Genomic DNA, 26,951 nt, shown 5'->3' on the forward strand with positions numbered 1-26,951 from the left:
AAATTCATATACGTAGCCTTCAAGGAAACTTGCAAGATAAGGAACATTTCATGTGTTACTACTTTGTATAAAAAAAGACTATTGTTTTAAAGGCAGTGGACACTATTGGCAATTACTCAAAATAATTATTAGTCATGGGGAGAGGTTGTTAGTATAAAATATTGTCAGAAACGGCTTTCTCTGAAGTGACGTAATTTTCGAGAAAGAAGTACTTTTCCACGAATTTGATTTCGAGACCTCAAGTTTAGAGTTTGAGGTCTCGAAACCAATCAACTAAGAGCACACAGGTTCGTGTGACAAGAGTATTTTGATGCCCCGCCGGCGAAGCCAGCCGAAGGGGCACATTGAGTTTGCCGTGACCTTCCGTGTGGCGTGTGGACTCACCGTATCAACTCCAAACTTGGTTTGTGGATTGGTCATGGGATCCCCCAGAAACCTATTGTTTTTGGACCCCCTCAGATAACTATTAAGCTCATTTTGGTTAAAACAAAATAAATGTTGTCCGAACGATATCTCAAGAAGGACTTGGCGTATCAACTCCAGACTTGGTTTGTGGATGGGTCACGGGATCCTCAGAATCGTATTGCTTTTGGACCCCCTCAGATAAATATCAAGCTCATTTTGGCTAAAACAATAACTCAAAAAGGACTGGCAACTTCTTCTTAGCGGGGCATTTGTGTTGTAAACACACCATTCTTGTTTCTTTTACTATTATCTCGCAACTTCGATGACCGATTGAGCTCAAATTAATGTTCACAGGTTTGTTATTTTATGCACATCTTAAGATACACCAAGTGAGAAGACTGAACTTTGATAATTACCGAAAGTGTCCACTGTCTTTTAGGCAAATGTTTCAATAAAAAAAAATTGCCTTCATCATGGTGTTATATCTCCTGTGCTACAGATATTCCATGGTAACACTGTGCAATCCGCACCGCTAACCATCATATTTAAGCAGCCGTTCCGAGCTCGCTTCATCCGTGTGACTCAAACAGACCTCGGACATCCAGCTGTAAGCATTGAACTCATTGGATGCGGAAGTAAGTTGCTCGATTTCAGTTAAATTACTGAATTTCATGTCAAACCGCTCACATAATATTGTTATTATGACTACAATCATACTTATAAGTCAAAACAAACGATCTGAAATATGTGTAACATAAACTTTTAAAGTGTTTACACGTTTGAAACAGTGTTTAAACAAGGTGCTGATTCAAAATGTTTAATTCAAAAACAAAAGCTGACTATTGTTAACTGACACTTAAACAAATAATAACATCAAATATTAAAGTTGAATATTTGTACTTACTTATGTTCTCCAGATGATATTCTTGAGACTGTCAACCATCAAGCATTCAGCATTCACCATCACACAGATGTTAAGCAAACCGGAACAAACTGCCCCGGTCTGAATAGTGAAGGAGGATGGTGGTTTAATAGATGCTCTGGTATACCTGGTGTAGATAATAACCTTAATGCTGAAAATATCCAACCTGGTGATACTTTTGGTCCATACGAACGAGTCATTAGAGCTAGTGAATGGAATGGTTCTCGTATTGCAAAGACTGAAATCAAAATACGCCGTCAATCTCCACCTCGTGGCTAAGACAATGTTTTATAATGAAATGTGCAATGTCCCTTGACACTCAAATGATTAGCCAACGCAGACTCGTGTATTGGTGCAGTTACTAACCAATTTAACTATTTAGCTCAGACGTAAACAAGTAAACAGTACTGTGATACTGATCAAGCACTACAGCACAACCAAAAACAGAGCCTGTGTACTAGGGCTGTCAGAAAAAGGAAAAAAAAATCACATTTAAGCTGCGATTGACTAGTAGAATCATAAAACAATAATATTTTTCATGGGATAAAACCTGACAAAATAAACCTTAACAAACAAACTTGTTTTCAAAAAATTAAATTTCTCAAATTTGTGGGTTACAAACCATGTTTGAAGGATGGTTTCTGATTGCAAGTGTTGTTATTTGATTGATCAGTAGATCGAATAATACTACAAAATAATATTATTCATGAGATATTCATGAGAATTGTTTGATTTTAAGTGTTGTAATTTAATTGTAACTTATTTGAAAAGCTCTACAATGTATACACAGAAAATACGTGTGAATTAAGTTGTACTTGGCGTTAATTAATTAACAAAATCAGTGGCTAGGGCAATGTGGTTTGGTTTTAAATCCCGGGCTCTGGGTAGGTATGGCTAGATGAGAGATAAGTCTAGTGACCGTTTGGATCTTGTTAGTGACTTAAGTAACTTGATCTCCAGGGAGCTGAGATGGTTTAGAAAATCAAACAAATGACCCACAAAACTATTGTAATTGATACAAAGTCAAACACTTGAATGTTGTTGTCACGTGAGAAAGCATCGGATACGAGTATCAAGGCAACTTTTAAGAATTGTTCCAAATGCTTTTGTATTTTCCTCACTGAATATACCATTATTAGGGCAGTCATCGTTGGATTTCATTGGCTCAATCTATCTCGCAATGTTTCATATGATGTATTTCCTTTTAATATACAAACAAATAATCTCAGCAATAAAACAGTGTACTTACACAAAATTAAATACGGTTTCTACTTATAAAAAACATGAATTATGATTGAAACAATTAGCCAACTTCTTTCTACGGGAAGCTCTTGGTTTAGATTCCCCTCGCTGATGAACAGCTTTGTGCTAATTTCATTCGCAATCAGTTGCAAAATACTGTACATACAAATAAGATTCCTTAAACACTTCGTTGATTCCCTTAAACAATTGTAGATTAAATTCACAATATTAGTGATAACTTTCGGAAACCGGTAGCCACTTTAAGCATAATTAAAAACAAAAATTTGAATATATTGTATAGTTGTATTTGTTTCAGAAGGTCAAATCAAACATGTTTTGATCAAAGAGCTTTCAAAGACTTAAAAGTCCTTTTGGTTTTATCGAACTTAACTATACCATCAACTCGAACATCGACTGTTAAAAGGTAAATGCAGATGAAGCTGTAAGCAGCAACTGTTGTACTATAGTTTGCTTTTTTAAATGATTATGACAAAATCACAACAATTTATGGAATCATTACCCTTAATATCAAGGTTACCTTATTATATTAAAAATGGTTAGCAACATTTAACTTGTCACTGTTTTTTGAGTTATCATGTAATAATCATATCTGTGAGTATATTAATGGAATTACTATCGTAGTTGAAACTATTTTTAAATGCTTGGATTATCTCAAACATAAAATACTAACGATTAAGAAAAAAACCGGGTAATTAAGGACTTTAATAGTATTGGTTATGAGTAAACAAACAATGTATTTAAAAAAAAAAAAAAAAAATACGGAAACAACTTTTCGCAAAAATCATACAACAGGTTCGTCAAAACAGTTTAAGATTTCGAGCTTTAAGAATAGTTTCTGATTTGAGAATGTCCTCTTTAAAAGTAACTTTGTGTGAAGCTCTAACAAATATATTTAAATGTAGAGGATGTAATATTTTCATTCACTGGAAATTTTTAATTTGAATGGTTTTAGCACTAAATTTAAAGTATAGTGGCAAGAGCATTGGTTTGTGGGTTCGAATCCTGGTCATGATTGAACCTTATTAAGCAACCACATAATGACCCGGGGAGTGAGGCTGTAAAGTCTGACGTAAACAAACGAGTTATGGATAATAATACCACTTAAAATTAAGAAGGGTTCCAACTGCTACTCTGGTGCATGGTGAAAATATAAAATTTAGTTTGTTATAATTGACACTTTTAAAATCTTGCATTGTGTGCCTCGATTGTGATTTGCGAAGTAACGTAAACTTGTCGGTAGTAACTATTAGTAATAGTATGTGTAAGTCCATGATCACTGTTGAGCTTGTGGCTCTGAGACATCAATTATGGAAAATTCACCTGGGTGCAAGTTTGTGTAACTTCATTCTGGTAACATCTTACAGTAAAAGGCTTGTGGTAACACCATTGATGAAAATATCTAAAATAGTTGAAGTGGTTCGGAAAAGAACCGTTGTTTTCAAGACCCAAAATTTACAACGACATGATGAAATGGTTTTTGTTTTTAGGATATTCATTTGATACAATTTGATAAAATGTATACAAGTACACAACAAGTTAACAATACACGCTTTAGCTGCTGTAGCTCAGACGCTCTCGAGGTCGAATTACACATACTATATTGATGTTTAGTGGTATTTTAAGTACTGTAACAGTGTGCGGTACGTTGTTCAAATTTAGGTTCAGCTTTCCATTACTATTAAACAAACTGCTCGTTAAGTTCCCTTAAATTTACTAATTCAAACCTTTTACTAAAATCTATGGACAATACGCATTTTGTCAAAATCAATGACGTGTGCGTAGTGTTTAAAATGTTAGATGAAAACATTCGTACTTGTAAAGTAGGACACATAAAGAATAATTTAACTTCGTCAAACAAACTTTCACCATTTTAAGATTTGCAAATCCAGGCATTATACCTACAAAACACGTTTGGTTGTTTGGTATTAGGTACCAATAGTTAAAAAGACAAAACAAGTCGTACTTTCCCGTATGTTCTGAACGTCGGTTTGTTAATGAAAAGTTGTAACTGACTAAACAATTTCTTACATGAACCGGTTAGATTTATTAAGGACTAAAAAAACATGCCTGCAGGTTTAAAACTAAAGAATTGTGTTGAATCATCTACAAATAAAACGTTCAACTTCAGAAACCTTTCACACGATGTTTGTTTTATTCGCACAGGTAATTTATTTTATACTCCAACATTAAGGTTTAAAAGTAGTATAACAACTTATAATGTACATGGCAGATTTAATACAATTCAAATAAAATACCCTAAGATTATAGCTACCGGAAGAAGACGAAGTGTAACAGAAGCCCTGTGCCAAATGGCATAGCAACTGGAAGATTAACGAATGGAGGATATGTCATGATTAGGAACATACACTAAGTCTTCAATGACATGTGGTTGCATGAGAACATCCCTGCTGACCTCAACAATTCAAACATGTCGATCCTCTATAAGAAAGGAGCTAAGTCTTTGTGACAACTACAGATGTGTTTTTTGTGGTAAGAGTTAGGTAATTTTATAACTTTACAACCAATTTAAATTAGATTGGCCTGCAAATGCCGAGGCCTGAAATTATGGGAAAATGACTGCAACTGCCTATAGGCGGGGTAATTACTAGTTAATCATAATTAATATAATATTACTTTCAACTTTAACCAATGCTCAGGTTCTTCCCTGTGAGGGGCAGACACCACCAAGCCAAGTCAAAACCTGCTACATTGGCTAAAGAAAACGGTAGCGAAGAAAACGGTCTTGGTAATCGAGACCTTCTTTGACCAGAGCTGACGACGAAGTGGACGAGCATTTGCAATGCGCCCCTCGTAGTCGTTACACCTCAGCAGTTTTCAAAAGAAGAAGGGAACAAAAGCGTGCGTCTTTTGTGCACAGAGAAAGCTTTATTTATTCTCCAAGGAATTCACTACAGCATCTCTCTCCTGAGCGTGGTTTGTAAATATTTTGTCGACATATTGCTTCAACACCTTCAAAGGGTCCTTAAACCCATACAACCACAATTTTAGCCAGGAAACAGAACCGAAAAAAGCCCAATCGATGGAGATTGCACTTCATGTCAATTGTTGGAAGAAAAACAAAAAACAAACAGAGAACAAAGGCGATACATGTACATCGCGTTTGTAGATTTTGCCAATGCATTTTAACCGTGTCAACTGGGGAACAAGTTTGGATATATTTCTACTGGGGTTGGGAGAACATAAATAATGCGACAAAATACAAAGTTATGTGTGATGAACTCTGATTGCCCTCGTGCAATCTCCTTTAATACCTCCTGGGCAACTCACTTTTTCATTACATAGTGGAAATAATCAACCAACGTGCACGCTCTGTCACGCCCATTGTTTTGCTGTGTCTCTATTCAAGTCTCCAAATTATCTAGACTACTCAACTGATAATGATTGGCTGCTCGTCAACCCCAAGGGTCAACTTTCGGTCAATTTCTGTAATCAACGCTGGGCCATCAAGTTTTCTACGAACTCAACTACCAGCTGCCACTTCGTCACAACTATTCTGAAAAGGATACTCGAATCTCAGCAAGACAATCGTACGCAACAACTCACGCATCAAACAAACTAATAAACAACCCTGTGAAAATTTGAGCTCAATTTGTCGTCGAAGTTGCGAGATAGTAATGAAAGAAAAACATCCTTGTGCTTTCAGATGCATGATTTGGAGACCCCAAAATCTAATTATGAGGTCTTGAAATCAAATTCGATGAAAATTACTTCTTTCTCTAAAACTACGTTACTTGAGTAATACCCGTTCCTTACATTGTTTTATACTATCATCAGTTCCCATTGACTGGTTACCAAGTACGGTTTCATGATTATAATTATTTTGAGTAATCACCAATAGTGTCAACTGCCTTAAATGTATGGATGCGAGACTGTTACAACACTGTACCAACACCAACACCAACACCGCACACTACCATTAAGACCAGTCTAAATTTGTCACCTGGCAAATATTTCAGGATCATTTGGAATGGACTTGTTCCAATTGATGACATATTGACGATGGCAAAGGTCAAAGACGTTGAAAGACGTATGGATGCGGTTCCAGCTTAAATGTATTTGACTCATCTACAAAATGGCCAACGAGAGACCGGTGAAAGCTCATTTTAATGTGACACTGATGAGGGCACTATGCGTACAGGACGTCCACTTCTACGTTACCATTACGTTTTCAGAAAGACACTAAAGAAGCGTCTTATTTTACCACCAGGTGCATCTTGGTATCAGCTAGAACAACTTACCGAGCGTACACAAGGACAACCTGTAATATAGCCGTGTTCGCATTGGACTAATGTTTTACCGAGACAGTGGTTAACATTCCAAAAGGGGAAACTTACCAGCGTCCGCACTTGGATTTATCTGACTCGGGTAAACTAACCGAGACCGTGGGTAAACTAAACGAGCTGCCCCCCTGCGTGACATTGAATAGTTCGATAATCCCAAAAATATTGTTCTTCCATGACAAAACATGTCAGCTTCTTCGGGCCACGGACAGATGGGAGATTTAACCGAGTCGTCGCGTTTCATTGGACTTTTCGGCTCGGTTAAACTAACCTGATCAATTTAACCGGGCACCTTTGGCTCGGTTAAACTAGCCATTCGGGTCGGGTAACTTGCCTGGGAGGAACACTTCCTGGGCTGGTCGCATTGGACTTGAAATGGGTAAGTAACCCGTTGGCTCGGTTAGTTTAGCCAAATTAAGTCCAATGCGAACAGGGCTTAAGAAACCGAACAAAGACGGGAGGAGCTTACCAAGAGCACACAGCTACTTCAAGAGAGGCATTTGGCAATGAATGCCTACTACCTTTGGGCTTAACAACAATTGATGAAGTGTTGGTATATACAAGAGTAAGTTCAATTAAAATGTGCACATAGATTGTTTGCAAATGTTATTAATACCAAAATAGTAACTGACTAAGTATAACTTCCTGTCAATATAAACGTATTGAACAAATAATTTTAAACAATGTTGATTAAAAAAAGGGTTCTGAGAGATCATTGCAATCTTGATGAATTAGTTATAAAGTTTGAAGATGTTCATTTGCACGGTCAATAACTTCAGTTTGCCTGAGTTATCTAACTAACTAGAAAAAAAGCAAACCCCATTCCGAATCTACTGAAAACATGATTCAACGACTTGTTTACCGCATACTAAAATAACACTTCCATACTGATAGAGGGGGCTACGCAAATTTAACACTTGACATTTCAAAGCAAAATAAATAATAGTTATGTTGGACTATGATGGGTTGGGGTGACGTAAAATAATGACAACTAAATGTTAAAGTCTAAGTTTTATTTTGGTTTATGACTTGCCATTTTGTAGATTAGGGCGTTTAACAGGAACTATTGTAATTGGGGAGTTTTTAATTTCGATGCTTATATATATTAGACTCACGACAAATATTGTGTATAATATCCATCATTTCTACGTCAAATCGTGTGTTCACATGTTATAATTTTGATGACAGCAGTACTATCTAAAGTATTATGGATCATTACAAGCATAACACAACTGTAAAAGCTGAACAATAAAAAATGTGTCGTAACTGCGATATTGTATACAAAAGCAAAAGTAGAGCAAGCCATCGAAAATATAAAGCATTTGATTATTTTTTTTGAAATGGTACAGTACCGCTACGACCCAGCTTCATCCGATACTGTAGCAATGGGTACTGTATCGACTATAACTCTTTTAAGAGTTATAGTCGATACAACTCTTTCTAAACATGCTTTTGCAGCAAAGCACAATACAATATAATGTGGTGTTTAATCAACAAAAAGGGAAAATACTCAGTTAAAGCAATTATACACGGTCGGTAAACAGCATTGTCCGAGTTCCACACTTAGTGTATCACAACTTATATATAAAATAACAAACCTGTGAAAATTTAGGCTCAGTCGGTCATCGGAGTCGGGAGAAAATAACGGTAAAATCCACCCTTGTTTCCGCACGTTTCGCCATGTCATGACATGTGTTTACTATAAATCCGTAATTCTTGTTGTCGAGAATTGATAATTGTTTCAATGTTTTTCTCGAAAAGTAAAGCATTTCATGGAATAATATTTCAAGAGAATTCTTTAACCTTAACCCTCTGTAAACCCTGTAAGTTATTTGTTAATCTGTGAACTTTTATTTTTGTTTTCTGTTCCGAAAGTGTATAATGGCTTTAACAAATAAATCTCCACTTTTAAATCAGGTCACCTGGCCTTTGAATTACTTCAGCAATGTTACTACTAAAAAAGGTTTCCATAGCTACCGATCGTCCATAACAGGGCCGTGCTGTCTTTGGTTTGTTGAGGTGCCAACAATCCTGCAGGAAATTTCCAGCTGTTCGAATGCTTACCAATAAATATAACACTTCTCAGTTGCTTGTTGGCCAGCGCGGCAACTTGTTTATCACACAACTCAAAGGAGCATGAAACACATTAATGGAACTGGGTTGTTGTTGTCCATTGACCAAATGATCAAAAACTGTTGTTCTGCTTGAGTATCAAAAATAATATAAAATGTATAATGTAAGTAACGATTTCAGTTGGTCGAGTTGGTCTTTGAGCGTTTGTAATCGTTTGTTATAAAATGCATATGATTAGACAGACATTTTAAAAGTAGAATATAATGATCCACACTAGCCTTTCGCTCCGAAAAGACGCAGCTGTAAACCCACCCGCCGTATACCCTGTGCATGGTGTGTGCGATCACATCGAATGACCCAACCGTATACACACTGTCACATCGCACGAATACTGTTCACACAAGTCATCACACTCGTACACCACTAACCGCATGCGGAGGCCGTCAGGCCGACAGCCTTGTCGGGTCTGTATCTTCCCGTTTAATGTGTTGTATTGAAAAAATTCAAATAGTGGACGAAATTGGGGGGGCTCTAGGATATGCTAGTTTGCAGCTCATGAATATGTATATCGTTCGTCAGACCTATCAGACAACACAGGATGTGAGGCAAATGAATTATTCATTTTGACGTCCAATCACACACGCCTATCATGCTCGCTGAGCGTCCATGGTGGTGGTGTGTGATGATGTAGATATGTCTCATCTTTCGCGGGCATTATGGTAATGAGCTGACCGTGGGAACTCTTCGCTTATTATAGTAATGAGGTCAGTGGCTTCAACACAGACCCTACAAGGCTGTCGGCCTCACGGCCTCCGCATGCGGATTGTGTTCGGGGGCATCGTGTCGTGCGATGTTACGCACAGTGAATACGGGTGGGTTTTACGCACAGTGAATACGGGTGGGTTTTTATACAGCGGCGGTCTTTTTTCGGAGTGAATAATTCGACTGTCTTGAGCAAGGCTAGATCCACACAAGTATAACTCACAATTGCGTTTTCTTTTTGCCTCGTCGACAAACACGGTCGGCCGTTTATGGGAGTAAATTTGTTCACTCCCTCCCATTATGGCCGACCGTGTTTAGTTCGCAAAGTAAAAGGAAAACCTGGCAAATTTCGATGCAATTGTGTGTGCGTCATTGTATTCTACTGTTAAAACATCTTTTTAACCACATGCATTTTATAACAAACGGTTTCAAGCGCTTTTCAAAGACCAACTCGACCGATCCAAGGCAACGTGTCCTTTAAATACGTTTAATTGTCCTATTATTCAGTACAAGGCAACAAAGACACTTACATATGCAATACAAAAAAGCGTGCCTCGTTGTTGAGGTTGGTGTATATTGCACCAGGTTTGTGTTGTAAACCGTGTTTCAGAGCCACGCTAGTAATTTTAGAGTCACCTTGGTAGTCAATTAAATCCCATAGGCGCGATATAACGTATAACTCACGCACGTAGGCCCAACTCCACCAGCCGACAAATAACAATCGTCCAGTGACCGTATACAAATTACCGTAAATTAATTGTTTCCTCTCTAGAAATTTTTTCGCCTCTACTACCTCTCCAACCACTGTTTTTCCATTGTGATCAGCTTACGAATATAAAATATATATTATATGACTTTCACGCTTTCTCTGGATACTTCCCTTAATCCTTTGCTCCTGTTTCGCTATAAATGGATATGTTTCTGTTTTTGTACAATGTATATGTTTATGAATCTCACAGATACATATTACATATACAATACAAGAAAGCGTGCCTCGTTGTTAAGGTTGGTGTATATTGCTCCAGGTCTGTGTTGTAAACTGTGTTTCAGAGCCATGCTGATAATTTTAGAGTCACCTTGGTATTCAATTAAATCCCATAGGAGTGATATAACGCTTAATTTACGCACGTAGGCCTAATTCCGCCAGCCGACAAAAACGTTCGTTCAGTGACCGTATATAAACTACCGTAAACTAATTGTTTCCTCTCTAGAAATTGTTTCGCCTCTAGTACCTCTCCAACCACTGTTTTTCCATTGTGATCAGCTTACGAATACAAAATATATATTATATGACTTTCCCGCTTTTTCTGGATACTTCCCTTAAAGGGACTATGTAACTTTTGTAGGACAAAAAACACAATGTCCACAGATTTACACTAAACTTACACAGTTTGAAGATAATGATAGTAGAAAGCTTCCCTGAAAATACTACGTGCTGAGGTGCTGTAGTTTTTGGGAAATGAGTAAAACAATGTCATAAAAATAATTTACAAACAGATTTCCATGACATTGTTTTACTCATTTCTAAAAAACTACAGCACCTTAGTAAGTAAGATTTGAAGGGATGCTTTCCACTATCATTGTCTTCAAACCCTGTAAGTTTAATGTAAATCTATGGATATTTTAAAAACGGACCCAAATCCTTTAACCCTTTGCTTCTATTTCGCTATAAATGGACATGTTTCTTTTTTTTTTTGGTTGTACATTGTACTTGTTTGTGAATCTGTGAATTTAAGGTGAATTTGATGTTTAGTCCTTAAGTTGCATGTAATTGGGCATGACCAAGTAAATTTATGGTAAAAACAATGTTAGTTTATCAAGCACTTGCCTATAGTTTGTAATAACAATTGCACCGATGATACAAAACAATTAGCAAATAATTTGCTTTCTTTGTTTTGAAAGATTATTTAATAATGATGTGAATATGAGAACAAATGAAACTCAATACTACTGATGATTTAAATGGATTGTTCATACAAAGAACTGTTTTCTACACACGCGTGATACCGTGGTCAGGTCTCTCATTTAGCTATTCCTGTTTGCAACTGTTGGGTTTCTTATGATTTTAGTCAAGGTCAAACCTAAAGTGGTTACCAGGCAACTAGAATACGCAACTCTCCCTACCTTGCAAGGCCGCAATACTATTGATTAAGAAATAATTTAAAGCACAAACGTTTGTTTTCTTATATATGTCTAGTTAACGTAGTATTTTGATTGTAGGGAAACTGTAGAGGCACTACAAACATAAAGTCAGTTTTTTAGGTAACCATGGTTTTGCTGTAGGAATCTTGCCGTTGTTAAACATTTCATGAAAAACAATAATTATTTATCCATACCCATCAATTTATATTGTTTTCTGAATGTCCAAGTTCTTGTTTACATTACATTACAATTGAATACACATTTTGAGAAATAATCACGAACCTGACCAGCATTTTGTTTATTTTGAATGGTTGATTAAGTAGTATCGTACCTTTAAGTAGAAGACCAAATAAGGCATAAGCAAAGACAGTTATATCACTGCATTTGGCGATCAGAGTCTGGTACCCCACCAAATTGTTTTGTTGTTTTTGTAGTTTGGTAGCAAGTGCCAAATGTTAAGCGAGGCTGGTTCATGATAAAGTTTATAGTTTTTCATGTTATCTATAATTGAACAAAACAATTGAGTTAATTAATCATCAAAGGCAGTGGACACTATTGGTAATTACCCAAACTAATTATTAGTATACAACCTCACTTGGGAACGAGTAATGGAGAGCTGTTAATAGTAAAAAACACTGTGAGAAATGGCTCCCTCTGAAGTAACAGTTTTTATGAAAGAACTAATTTTCTACGACTTTGATTTCGAGACCTTAGATTTAGAATTTGAGGTCTCGAAATCAAGCATCTGAAAACACAATTTCGTGTGACAAGGGTGTTTCATAGTACGCTTATGAATAGCACCATTAAAACAAAACTGCACAGTTTTGTTGAAAATATGTGGTTTGAATAAAGACTTGGGTCACAGAAAAAGATTCTGGAAATCAGTGTCGACCTTTGAAGGATTACAAACTGGTTTCCTTGTAAAATATTTTAATAATTCGTAATGCGTAGAATTATTGAAATAAAAATACAGCCGTGCCAAGTAAAATAGTAAAACTTAAATAATATACTTTACAAATATATTGATTATGTTTTCAGTTTGCAAAACAAATTCTCGTATCACGTCTTTTATTTAAATTTCTACTGATTAATATTTAAATTTCTCAGAGACCGTTTGCTTCAAGGACAACAATGCCGGCGTAATACGTGTAGGCATACACATGTACATCAGACGTATACAAAATGCTGCGTGTAGATTGATTTACTCAGTGCACACATAAGAGCTGTGATCGACACAGATAACAATTTCACCCCAGTTTTAGATCGCTCTCTGCCTCTGTTGACAGTTGTCTTACTTTGTTTCAAGAATATTCAGGAACCCTGACTGTCTCTGGTGATACAGGAAATGTTCGTCAGTGGAGAGGACATGATGGGTCCGTTTATGTTATTGGTTCTTGGTGGTAAGTTCAATGTTTCTTTTTTTTCTTCAAATCTGCGTGTAAGTTTTGTAACATTAAATAACAGCTCCCTACACATGTTTGCTATTCTTGTTTGTTTGTAAATATAATTGATGACTCTTCATTTGAATCTGGCTTTTAATATTTCTTGAACATCTTCTTTAACATTTCGGGTAACAGTTAACCCGATTAGGGTAAATTGTCAACACGTTTTACTATAAGGCTGGTCATCTTTGTTTAGGTGCGGTTTTATTTACAAAACGTACAATAAATAATTAAACCCTTTTCAAGTAGCAGTTTCCCAATGTTTGTTGTCAGGGTAATCTGTGTATGACAAAATAACCTTACTGATTATAAGTACCGCGTCCTTTTTAGTTAACCTCTACTAACCAAAACATAATCTGCTGATACAAAATTGCGTGTTGGCAATCAGGTTCAACTGCTGTGCATCACTCGCAGTAGGGGCGTTGACAACAAATATGAGTGATCGGCTGGCTACCTTACATCCGTAATATTAAATAACAGCTCCCTACACATGTTTGCTATTCTTGTTAGTTTGCTAATCTAGTGGATGGTTCTTAACATTACTTAATTTGTATTGGCAATTGAAATTTAACCCGAAGAGAAAAAGGTAAACTGCTAGGCTGGTCATAACTTAATGTGTGCCCTTTTAGTTACAAACATACAAGAGATATTGAACACAACAAGCACCAGATGATGGAAAACGCTGACCACCGTTTAAAGAGGAGAGTGTTTTATTCCTCTCGAGAGAGAACAGCTTTGTTGTGTGTTAATATTAGCTTTATAGGATTTAAGGCATTGCATGGTGAGGTACCAATGCATATTGGTTTGCGGTAACACCATGTGTGTATCTACTTGCCAGGTAGAGTTTGTTCTTAGAGAACTGTCTTGCTTTATTCTACTGCCACGGAGTATATAATCGGGGGTTCGGGAGACTTGTCAGTTCTGAAAAGAACTCTCATGCTTTTAACTATTACCAGGGCGGATGATATATAAAAAAGAATTGGACTACTACTTTAGCTTATGGGATCCCCCAATAACTGTACTGCCGCGGGGTCTGTTCTGAATTTGTCCCATCGTCAGGAGATGATGACGAATACTCATTCAATTTAATTCAATTCAATTCAATTCAATTCAATTCAATTCAAGAGAAGAATGGGGTTATTTATAGGGGTTCAGTGGATCCATTGCAAGTCAATCAATGCTCTGATTGGTTGTGTGGTTGGCGGGCTCAGGGCTATTGTTAAGGTTGCCCATTGCTTGAGAAACTCCTTGGGTGTAGTAAGGCGTGTCAGTAGGTTGGGATTGTTAGAGGAGGGTGGTATAGGATAGCATGCCAAATGCTGCTGATGAAATAACCGATATGTTGTGACACAGTGTCGTGTCTGTGTATTTCGATAGCTTCGGTGTGTGCTGATGTGTATGGGTGGATGAGGTATTGTAGAGCATTGTTGTGTAGGATTTAAAAAATTAATACGGCAAGTCTGTACTGAATCATGTGTGGTATTGGCAGCCAATAGAGATCCTGTAATACAGGAGTGATGTGGGAATATTTACTGGTGAGAGAAACTCGTCTGGCAGCGATGTTTTTTTAGACGCTGCAGACGTTTTAGTTGGTTTCTCTTGATGTCAAAAAGCAGTGAATTGCCCATGTCGATTTTGAACGTGATGAAAGCATGAACAAGTATTTCAGTGGTGTGATTGTCAAGACATTAACGAATGTGTCCAATGTTTCGGATTGACATGCAAATTGATCTAGAAATTGGTGTCACGTGGGATAGTGACGAATCAAAGAAAATGCCAAGATTACGGACTTGAGTAGATGGTATGATGGATGAATCACTAATTCTAACAGATGGAATATGAACTTTAGATTATTGCTGTTTGAACCTATAATGATGAATTCTGTCTTCTGATCGTTTATTTTGAGCCAATTTTGTGTCATCCATGAACGTACTCCATCAATGCATGATTCCATCTGGTGGACTGCTAGATTGACCTGATGTTGTTGAGGGTCTAGTGACAGATAAAGTTGGATAGCATCTGCATAGCAATGATAAGATATGCCACGCTGTTGAATGACGCTGCTAAGTGGGGTTGTTTACATCGAGAACAGTACCGGTCCAAGGACTGAACCCTGTGGTCGCCCGAAACTAAGTGATACAGTAGGATAAGTTGATTCATTAATGCTCACATACTGTGATCGGTCTTTAAGATAAAATTTGAACCAGTCTAGTGCAACTCCATGTATCCCAATTCGAGATTTCAGGCGGTGAAATAATGTGGCATGGTCAACAGTATCAAATGCTGCTGATAAATCAAGCAGCACAAGTAATACTACCTTGCGGTTGTCCATAGCTTGCAACAAGTAGTTTTTTATTTTGAGTGTGGCAGACTCAACGCTGTAGTTTGCGCGGAAAGCAGATTGGTGCTGGTCATGAAGATGGTTCTCAATTATGAACGATGAAAAGCACCAAGACCACTCTCTCCAAGGTTTTACTAAGAAGTGAAAGGTTAGAGACTAGTCTATAATTCTTCCTTTCGTGTTTGTTAAGATTGAACTTCTTTAACAACGGTCGAAAATGAGCAACTTTCATGATATCTGGGACAACACCGTTAGTGCAGCGGCTTAGCAAGAAAATTGTGCCCTTTTTGAGAAAATCATGAAACTTCTAGCATAGTTAGGTTGGACCATAAAATACATTTTTAGATGTGGAGGGAAGTCATATTTGACCTCTGATGACCTTGATAGGTCAAAATCCAAAATGACCGCCAATCCGCCTGGTCTAATGTAAAAACCCTCTTAACTTTTGAACCAACATGTCCAGAAAAACGCCTAAGGTGTCATTTCCAACTATATTGGGGATGCCAGTTCATTTGGTAATACTTGCAAAATCACCAAAACTTTAGGTTTTGCTTAAATATCAAGGTCAAGGTCAAAATGTACCAAAAAATGCAAATTTTGAATGTTTAATACATGTTTAGCCCTACCCATTTATTTGTCATGTTATATGACATTGTAAAATGGCATTTGGTAATCAAATCTCAAAGATATGCATTAAGGTCAAGGTCAAGGTAAAATAAGGTAAACAAAAGGGGCGTTTACCTCCGTTTTGACACTTAAGGAGTGATAAAAAAAAAACAATTCAAAGACCCATTGATGTTAAACCTAACCACCACTTTGACTATCAAGGGCCCAATTTCATAGAGCTGCGTAAGGGCCGTTAATGTGCTTATGTACAAGTTTCTACTTGATAGTGCTACACATGAAAATGCATGCTAACCTTCTGGTGCTTTATTACTGCACACAAAATTAATGACATAACAAGGCAAATCCATTGCGTACGCGCTAGTTGGTCGCCCTGGTTTTTTTTTCTGTGAAACACGCTTATGCATGAGCAAATTTGTCAACTACAGATGGCACAAAAATGTGCTTACTGGTAAGCAACTCTATGACATTGGGTCCAGAAAACTAGAATGGCTATTTCAGATACGACCTAAAACCTAGTTCATTACTACTATATAGTTATCCACATCAAACTAGCACTGTCCATCTTATGAATATCCTAAAGATAACTATCAACATATCATAGTCACCAGAACAAGAGCACAGTGCAGTGCACTTGAGTGCAGCTTTGACACAATCATCTTCAACATCCAGTGCAGCCTTTCTTGCAGCGACCATGGATCAATTCATGGCACGATTTTAATTCCTCAAAAAGAGTGGTCCAAACAGGCTGCAACCAAGTATTTTTGTTTGTCCAGCCCCATCCAGATGGCTCTGGCATCTCTGGATCATTTGCCAGTGCTTGGTTCGTTGGCCTGGTAACAAGTTCGCTTGATAAGCTGATTGAGTGCTGCCTGGGTTGGGGAATGTTCTCCAGGGTTCTAGACTTCTGTATGAAGAGCTGTTTTCTGGCATCATTCACTTCCATGCTCTCACTGGTTCGGTTGTACATCAGCAAATCGCTCTAGCAGTAACATTGATCCTTCAATGGCATGCATAGGAGTTCACTGAAAACATCATTCACCTCTGGGAAAGATTTCCAAGTTTCCCAGGCAGTCTTCTTTCCTCTGCATTTTCGAATAAAGGTATAGTGTCACACCCAGTTAACGCATGGAAGACTGGGAGAGCCAGACACTGTGTCGGACTCAGTGTGGCAACCATTTCATGAACAGAAAGATTGATCAAACACCAACAGGCGATCCACAGCTCATCAGGAGTTGTCTTGCTGAATTAAACCACAGCCAGTACATCCACTTGTACAGCATTGACCACATGCAGAAGTTAACGAGTCTCAGCCTCCTATTGTGAGCATGGGGTAAGTCGGGCCAAGTGTGACTCAGCAGGAGAGCAGAGTACTCCGTTTCCGTCTGTTTGTGTGACGGGAAAGCAAATAACTCGATTTGGTTCTCATTGACTCTAAAGAAGACCTTCCGATTTGTGGAAGCACAGTAGCAGGATTCACCCTTTACCTTGTGCCTTTTCCCCTCTTCTGTCTTGTTGAGGCTGTTAGGCTATTAGGAAAGTATACATCACAGACATGGTCGATACAGATGCTTTTCTAGAGTTGAGCGAGATGTGTGGGGCGAATACTCTTTCTCCATACTCTTGTTCCAGGATTTAGCATTTGAACCACACCTGCACCGTCAAGAGTTATTGCTTCAGCCACAGGTGCAATGTGTATGGTGACAATTGTACCACATGTAATTTGTCGTGAAAAATAGCGCCCTCCATTGACTTCCTCAAAAGGCAAGGCGCTGCACAAAACAAGTAAACATTGACATCCTGGCGGCCACGTTCCGGCCACTACTGACTGTATCTAGGAAACAGCATTAAAACAACAATAAGGCAGAATATTAATCAAATCAATCATTTTCCAAAACGTTCTTAAAGAGTCTGTCCAATCATTGCTAGTTATGCGGTCTAAATCTATTCACCCTCAATGAGGCACAGCTTGTCTATGGGTCGGGTGTAAACTCCTGACTGCGTCTTCAACTGTACGGATCTGACCTTATCGTCTTTGCCGTGGAAGGTCTCTCTGCCAAGTCCTAGAGGCCATTGGTATGTTGGGGTGTGTTCATGCATAACAAGCACCAGATCTCCAGAGCGAACGTTGCGTTTAGGATGGGGCCATTTCTACCTCTCCTGCAGCTGCGGGCGATACTCCTCCGACACATCAGTCGATTCGGGGTAAGTGGTGTCGGGTCGCGCATATATTCCGACAGCTTGGTGATGGGTTTTCCGTTAACAATCCCTTCGACAAGACACATGAATGTCACTGAGCCCTCCATCATCAAATGTCTGCTGATGAAGCAAATTGTTGAGGATTGCTCGAACGGTCCATCGAATCTCCTTTTGACACAGAATTCTGAGTTAGTTCCATTTTTTGGATAGGTTGACGGAGTTCTCGCACCCTCCCACAAAATTTGTTCCGTTGTCTGAACGAATCTCTATTGGCTTTCCCCGACGACTGATGAAGCGCTGCTATAATTGCTTCTCTTCACACAGGGGTATACACGGGTACCTGCGAGGGTAGAGGTTGATATTGTGAATGAAAAATTTGGAGCGATATAAACTGTTGCCAAGGTTCTATACTCCCGAAGGAGCTGAGCAACAATAAAAGGGCAGTTATTGACCCTATGACCAGGGCACTAATGTAAAGCGTATTGATACGGTTATTGTGAAATGCGCTATATTAAAATTGTTACTTGTATTATTGCGTTGATGAAAAAGTCCGTATCCAAGCTTTTGCACATTTTGAGGTGAATTGCTCTGGTAGCAAGACATGTAAAGATACAACATTATCTCTTCTGTATAGTTTTAGCTCGCTTTACCATGAAATGACCGAAGAAAAAGTATACTCCCACAATACTGAAAGTTGACAGTTCCGGAGTCACTCGGTATTTCGGCACTTGTTGTGTCATCAAAGGTGCCCTCTGCTTGGTACATGGGATGCAGTAGTTGAAGGCATTCTTCACACTTTTACCTCCCTTGATTTGTGGCGGATATCTGCAAGAGTGCGTTCCCTTCGAGAGTGACGCGCGATGGTATGGTGGTTCCTTATTATTAGTGTTATCAGCGGATGTACTGTTGTCAATATCCAAGTGTGGTTGTGTTGTCGGTGAAGGAAGCATTGACTAGTCGTCGGCCAACTTGTACTATACCATCACCCGACCTTGAATATCAGTGTTTGTCTCGACAGAGTACACTTGTGTAACTGGCTTAAGCTCCATGTCTATAGGCAGAGTAATCTTGTCAAGTTTAGGTTGATGGGACCATTTATCTCCTTCTAGCTGAATAAAGTGTGGTCAATGAAGCAAACGTCTTCGAGAGACGTCATATGCTGGATTAGAGCTCGTATCAACATGTTTCAATTGCAACGAAGGTTTGGAATCTCTTTTCCTCACTTCTCAGAAACTGCAACACAATCATGCTATCGCTCCAGTAGACTGTCTCCTGCTATGTAAGTGCAAGATGACAACGCATTGTTTCATTGAGGAATCCTGAAGTCGCAGGAAAGTAACAGCTGCAACAACCCATTTCAGAAGCCTCCGCAAAATGGTGTATTAACTGCGCTGAAGTGATTGTGTCGTAATTTAGTGGCTTGACACAACAGATGAGTGGGAGATCGGCCATCCACCGGATCCACTACTCTATTATGGAGTATGGGATAAGGTCATTGCATCAAATTTTCATTCTGCACAGCAACTGGACAATCATGTTTATAGCAGTAAACACAAACGGACTGGCATATCCTAGGGGGTCATAGACATAACTCGCTGTTTTCAGCCGTCTACGTAGTATCAACGGCTTCCCTGTCACATTCACGTTAAATCTAAAGGTATCAGACTCGATGACCCATAGCACAACAAGTGCTCGCTCGGCATTAATTGTCGTGTCTATGTCTAACGATGGCAATCTTTTCGCTTGTTCAGCTTCAGGAACTGGTCGCAAGACTTTCCGGGAGTTATTTATCCACTTAGTGAGACGAAATCCACCGGACGCAAAAACCTCACGAAGTTCTCTGACCAGTCTGATGGCCTCTTGCTCTGAGGCGACCGACTTCAGGCAATCATCGATGTATCAATGTTTTCTATTGTGTATTTGGTATTGGCGTCAAAATCCTCCGTGTTGTCTTGTGCTAATAATAATAATAATAATAATAGTAAGACTTGTAATGCGCACATATCCACCCTGCTGGGTGTTCAAGGCGCAGTAAACCAAAACAAAACAAAACAAAAACACAACACAAAGAAAAACAGACACAACAAAATTAGTCATTGAAAACCTGTGACATAAGATAAGTTTTGAGAAGAGACTTGAATTTTGCGGTACAAAGACAAGATCGAAGATTAAGTGGTAGAGAGTTCCAAATGCGTGGCGCGGCTACAGAAAAAGACCTGTCACCCCATGAGTGTCGAGACTTGGGTTCAATGAGGAGAAGCATGGAACTTGATCGAAGATTCCTTGATGGAGTGTAAACTTGAAGCAGTTCAGAAATATAGTGGGGAGCCTTGCCATTTAGAGCTTTGTGGACAATGAGCATCAGCTTGAAGATGATTCGTTGAGAGATAGGGAGCCAGTGTAGTTGTTTCAGAATGGGGGTGATAGAACAGGATTTTCTAGACAGTGTCACAATGCGGGCAGCAGTATTTTGGAGCCGTTGAAGTCGGGAAATCTGGTTGTTAGGAAGACTGTAGAGAAGAGCATTGCCGTTGTCAAGACGAGAAGTAACAAATGCGTGAATGACCTTTTCAGTGGCACTTTTGTCCAAGTACTTGCGAATCTTACCTATATTCCTGATGTGATATGATGATAAACGAACAATGTTGTTGATGTGTGGCTGAAGTGTCATCGATGAATCAAAAATAACCCCTAAGTTCCGAGCTTTCAGCGAGGGAGCTATCCGAGCATCACCGATGGAGATGTATGGCACTGAAACCTTAGTTAACTGTTGACGTGACCCAAATAAAAGGAACTCTGTCTTATCATCATTTAACTTCAGGAAGTTTTGTTGTGTCCAACGTCGAATCTCTTGGATGCATTTCTCAAGTCTTGCAATAGATGCATTGGCGTTTTCTTGAGAAGATTTAAACGTGATGTATAGCTGAGTGTCGTCTGCGTACACATGGTAATTCAGATTAAATTTGAGGATGATGTCACGAATCGGTAAAGTGTACAGCGTAAACCACTGCGGGCCGAGTACCGACCCCTGTGGCACAGAGTAGTTCAAAACAACAGGGTCGGATATTGCAGTGCCAATACATACATGCTGAGTTCTGTTGTGGAGATACGATTTGCACCATGCTAGGGCTGTGTCCTCTATGCCAAGGTGATTCTGGAGCCGAGAGAGAAGGATGTTATGATCAACAGTGTCAAAAGCAGCACTCAAGTCTAGCAGGACTAGTGCTGTAAGGTTACCATTGTCCATAGAAGAGAGAATATCGTTGCTCACACGGACTAGTGCAGCCTCGGTCCCATGGAAAGGCTTGTATGCTGACTGGAACACGCCGGACAGGTTGAAAGTATGAATGTGATCAGAAATACGTGATGACACTACTCGTTCGATGACTTTTCCAAGATATTTTAAGTTTGCAACCGGTCTGTAGTTTTTGAATATCTCCTTGTCCAGGTTTGGTTTCTTGATGAGCGGCCTGATGTAGGAAACTTTGAGGCTATCGGGGAAACAACCGGAACTGAGAGATTCGTTTACAAGCTTAGTGATGTAGGGTTCAAATATATCAATGTTTTGCTTTATCATGGATGTTGATACTGGATCCAGCTCACAGGATTTTGAAGGAGATTTCATAATAACCCTTTGAATCTCAGCAACAGTGGCAGGCTCAAACACAGATAGTCTACACTCTGGTTGAAGATGTGGCAATGTCTGCAGCACGTTGTAAGGGACTGATGAAAATGATGAGCGGATGTCTGAAATCTTGGTGACAAAGAATTTCTGGAACTCATTTGCTAAGTCCTGGTCATTGTAGGTGGATGGAAGGACAGGGGTTTTGGGTTTGAGCAACAACTTACCAATTATCTTGAAGAGCTTCTTTTGATCTCTTGAGGATTCTTGTACTTGAGATGAATAATGGATGATCTTTGCCTGGTTGATCAAATTCCTAACTACTTTACATTGGTTGCGATATTCTTGTCGTTGTATTGCCAATTTGCCATTTTTCCGCCACTTCCGCTCCAGTTGACGACAGATCTTTCTCGCTGTACGAATATCATCATTGAACCAGGAGACTTCAGTTCGGACCTTGACTGATCTCGTTTTCCAAGGTGCGTATTTATTCAAGATGTCACTGACTGTACTCTCATATTGGCTGACATAGGAATCCAAGCAGTCATGATCAACTTCTAGATTTGCTAAATGAGTGCCTATGTCGCGGAACACTTCGGGAGGATTCACATGTTTCCATTGTCGGCTCTTTATAGTGACGGTTGGGACTTTGGGCTTGCACAGACTCAAGTTACACATGACTGCATAATGGTCAGATAATCCAGGTAGAATAACAAAGTTTGAGACAATTGGTGGGGAGATTTCACGAGTTATGACAAGGTCCAGGCAATGACCGAGACGATGAGTCGGCTCCTGGATATGCTGGGTGAGACCAAAAGCTTGAAGCAGATGCTTAAACTGGTTTGCATTGGTGTTATGGATGTCATCAACATGAATGTTAAAGTCGCCGGTGATGATGATTTCCGATGAATGAAGCAGATATTCCAAAATCAAATTCTCAAACTCCCTTAGAAAACTTGAGAAAGTCACATGTTGGCCGTTTGAATCCCTCTCAGGTCTGTATACAATGACAAGGCGAACAGATTTAGAGTTTCCGGAAACTTCAGCATGAAGAGATTCAAAAGTTGTGTACTGGACGTCATTATTTTTCACAGAGACAGATAAAGTAGATCTGTACAGTATTGCAACTCCTCCACCAGTCTTGTGAGGTCTTGGGATGTGATGAAAGTAGTAGCCAGCAGGGGTACACTGACGACATGTTAAGTTGTCGTCTGGTCTCAGCCATGTTTCTGAAACGGCAACAAGGTCCAGATCTTTTTGCAGAACAAAATCAGCAAAATCGTCATACTTGTTACAGATGGACTGTGTGTTTAGAACACAAAGGCTGAGTTGAGATTTGGCAGTAGTCACTGGTACTGGAACAGAAGGGAGTGTAACTTCGGGTACAGGGGGATTATGAACAGTTCTCCGGCGACCAGCTTTTTTACCACGATGTGTAGGTCGATAAACAGTGCTGGGATTTACAAAAAGGCCAAGGTTCTGTAATGATTGAATACAGGAAGGCAGCAGAGTTGTAGCACGTGTGGATGGGGCATAGCAGAGACTGAGAAGCTTGTTCCGTGAGTAGGAATTTGCAGAGTTTGGACTAGCTTCTGCTGAATTTGAGTTATTTACACCTTCAGGGCCGGGATTTACAGCAATGTCACCAAAAATCACAATTTCCAAATGAAAAGTGGCTGGGGAGTTGTCATAGTAAGAAACAGGGCATTTCAGATATCTTCGATGGTGGATGAGGCCTAGATGTGTCTTTGGCAGAATGCAAGCACCAGACACAATTGATGCTGATGGAACAAAGCTGACCACAGATGAGTCAGTACAGTACAATGGTCTAGCAAGCAGGGAGAGAATGAAAAGGATACTTACCTCCATTGTCCCCAGATGGGAGAACAATGTCCATGGACTAGGTGGATGACTGCACAGGATGCAGCCACCTAAGTGTGTGTAAGCTTTATACACCAGAATTCTCAGCTGAGACAGTGAAAATTTCTAACAGAAAAACACTATTTTCACAATTCAGATGACTCCAGGATACACAGAAAAAGTCCTGTAGATTCCAGGTGTAGTAACAAATCCAGTTGTATAAGAATAAGAACACAAATTGAGCAATATACTAAGAAATTAGCAAACAAACACAGAGCTGATTTGAGTGGCCGCTGTCAGGCGCTCAGTCAAAGCTGTACGCTTTAAAGCAAAGGTTGCACAGCTTAGGAATCAAATGCCTCCAAACAAGTGAGATGTCATACGAAACGTCTTAGGAACCCCACTTCTGTCACGTTCGGGCTTATTCACATGTACCTGATGAAACGTACCTTCAACATATGCCACCAGGGCGATGGTGTCTTGCCGGAAACACTTCTTTTCCGGACTTATATGGGAATTAAGACAGAGGGGTTATCCTGGCCAATGAGCAGGTGTACGTTTTCAATATCTACGTCTGGTAAGACGATATCACTTGAAGATGCTTTGTCAGATTTTTGGCCGAATTGACCCAAAAAATTATGGTATTTTGATGTCGGTCGATAAAGTTACAAGCTTTCATTTGAGCCATTGCTCGAAAAAGTCCGCCAATTATTAGTAGCAGTGAAATAAAGTGCTCAAAATTAGTTTTTGTCGGGATCCCGACAATATATCACGTGACCAATTGTTATGTGTTTTATAAGAAACGTTTTAAATTCGTTGTCATGGTTCCTGACCATTAGAAGTATTTTATTTTTTTTTTCGTTAGAGCGGGTGATACTTTTTGAAAAACCATTCACTTAAACAAATCTATTTTTTTAATGTTTGGGGCCAAAAATCTGACATAGCATCTTTAAGTGTGGCCGTTGGTCGGTTTATTTCCTTTCCACCAAAGTGCTAGTGCCAATCTGTAACTTGGGCCTCGTCAGGACATGTGTCATGACAACCACATTTTCATCACACATGTCGGTTACCTCAATATGTACGATGCTAGTTTTAGCGAGGAAGCATGGTTGTCAGGCTCATGGTTTTTCATGAACTCCAATCTGGTTAAAACTATTCTGAGCACACAGAGTCTGCGTTGATCCACTGTCGGGTTGAGTGTATGTCGTCACAAAGTTAGTAGCACTTATTTGGCTTCTAACTAGCTCCTGGCACAATATAGTTAACACTGCACGCTGGTCCCGCTAACACTGTGAACCAAACAGTTGCCTTGGAGAGGCTCAAGCGTTCATATGGCATAGATGGTCTTGCTCTCCAGCTACTCATCTCGTATTTTATAGGATGGTAAAGGTGAAATACTTCTCAAGACCATCTTCACTATCGTCTGGAGTACCACAAGGATCGGTCAAGGGACCGCTGGACTTCATCCTTTACACTGGTCCTTTAGGTGGGATCACCAAGGCACATGAAGATTTTCACCACGCAGTATACGCTGACGAAACTTCGCTTTACGTCATACTCAAGCATACTGAGACCCCGAAGCAGCTATCATACTGTGTTGCGGATATTCAGACATGGTCAAGAGATGTCATGGTTTAAAAACAACAATGTATTTTTTACTCGACCAATTAATTTTTGCCACTTCATATATATTTCCATTGTGAGATTTGCTTCATAGGATCTGGAATTTTTCGACGATTTGTATGGTACGGTATAGTATGGAAATACTTTCGACACAGGTTCAAAGCACGCTACTCAAAGGTTGTAAATTAGTTTTCGGTACGCTAGAAATGATCTCGACGTATGTCAAAGTATTAATAACTTACAAGAAACGTGTGTGAACGAGTGTCAACAATCGTACAACTTATGAGCTACACGCTGGTATTCGTCGATATTTTTTGTTCATGCACAAACATTTTCGACGACCTCGCCTAACAACGACGTACATCAGCGTATCTCAGCGTGCTCTTAACTTATACAGAACTTACCCTCACATTTTTCGACGTACTCCAGCGTATTCGCCAAAATGGTTATTCGTCGGCATACACTTGCTTAAACGTCAAGGTGTGACATGGTCTGACATGCTTTATTATTGTTGACCAATAGCCATGCACAGTTTGCCATTTCTGATTCAAGTTATCGGAACTCTTTTTAGCAAGAATTAACGGGAAGTGTTAGCTATGACTGTAGAGGACCAGCATGTCAATCTTGGTGTAAAGAAACTATCACATGATGGCATAATTATTTTTTTGTTTGTAACATGTTGTGCGTGAACTTTAGTTTGTATAGATCAAAACACGACCCAAATTTAACCGCAACGACCGCGTAGTATTATTTGTTTCTTTTTCTTGTTCTAGTTTATTTGCTGCAAGGCAATGAAGCAGCTTCTACCAAAGTCTGCTACTTGACCCAAGAACCTGATCCAGATGAAGGAAACCGACTACGATGGATCCAACCATTTGAGGATATGTGTTCATGTACCTCAATCCGACCAGGAGGGCTGTTTACAGTAGCTCCAAAGAGAAAGACTAAACCAATCTACACTGATGAACCAATCTTCACTGATGACAAAGAAGAGATACATGACCATTATAGATGCCATTTCCATGGTAAGTGGTTGGGAGATGAGAAAAACACTAGCGGGATTCAATATCATGCCCTTTGCAGGGCCAGAGCACATTTATTACCACTAGACTATCAATCAATTTTTGTTGTTGCAACGGGAACTTAAAGTATAACTTTTTTTCTCCATATTACACCGATGTGTATTTTAAGATATAAAACCTTTCTTGGTGACGAGTAATGGGGAGAGGTTAATGGTATAAAACATTGTGAGAAACGGCTCCCTCTGAAGTGCCATAGTTTTCGAGAAAGAAGTAATTTTCCACGAATTTGATTTCGAGACTTGAGGTCTCGAAATCAACCATCTAAACGCACACAACTTCGTTTGACAACG

The 26,951-nt window shown here is 39.2% G+C and overlaps 1 protein-coding gene and 1 long non-coding RNA gene across 2 annotated transcripts in view; one reads left to right on the top strand and one right to left on the bottom strand.

The window, feature by feature from the left end:
- Positions 1-26,951, bottom strand: part of LOC139942967 (uncharacterized) — a 521,441-nt gene that overhangs the window by 36,334 nt on the left and 458,156 nt on the right. The gene's annotated exons all lie outside the window — the stretch shown is intronic.
- LOC139943383 (uncharacterized) overlaps positions 17,404-26,951 on the top strand; it is a 37,491-nt gene continuing 27,943 nt past the window's right edge. The window contains exons 1-3 of the mRNA XM_071940199.1: positions 17,404-17,597; positions 25,336-25,442; positions 26,353-26,604. Coding sequence (XP_071796300.1) covers positions 17,404-17,597; positions 25,336-25,442; positions 26,353-26,604 — 553 coding nt within the window. The remainder of the gene's footprint in view (positions 17,598-25,335; positions 25,443-26,352; positions 26,605-26,951) is intronic.

This window comes from Asterias amurensis, chromosome 10 (genome assembly GCF_032118995.1).
Source record: "Asterias amurensis chromosome 10, ASM3211899v1".
In the NCBI taxonomy this organism is placed as follows: domain Eukaryota; kingdom Metazoa; phylum Echinodermata; class Asteroidea; order Forcipulatida; family Asteriidae; genus Asterias; species Asterias amurensis.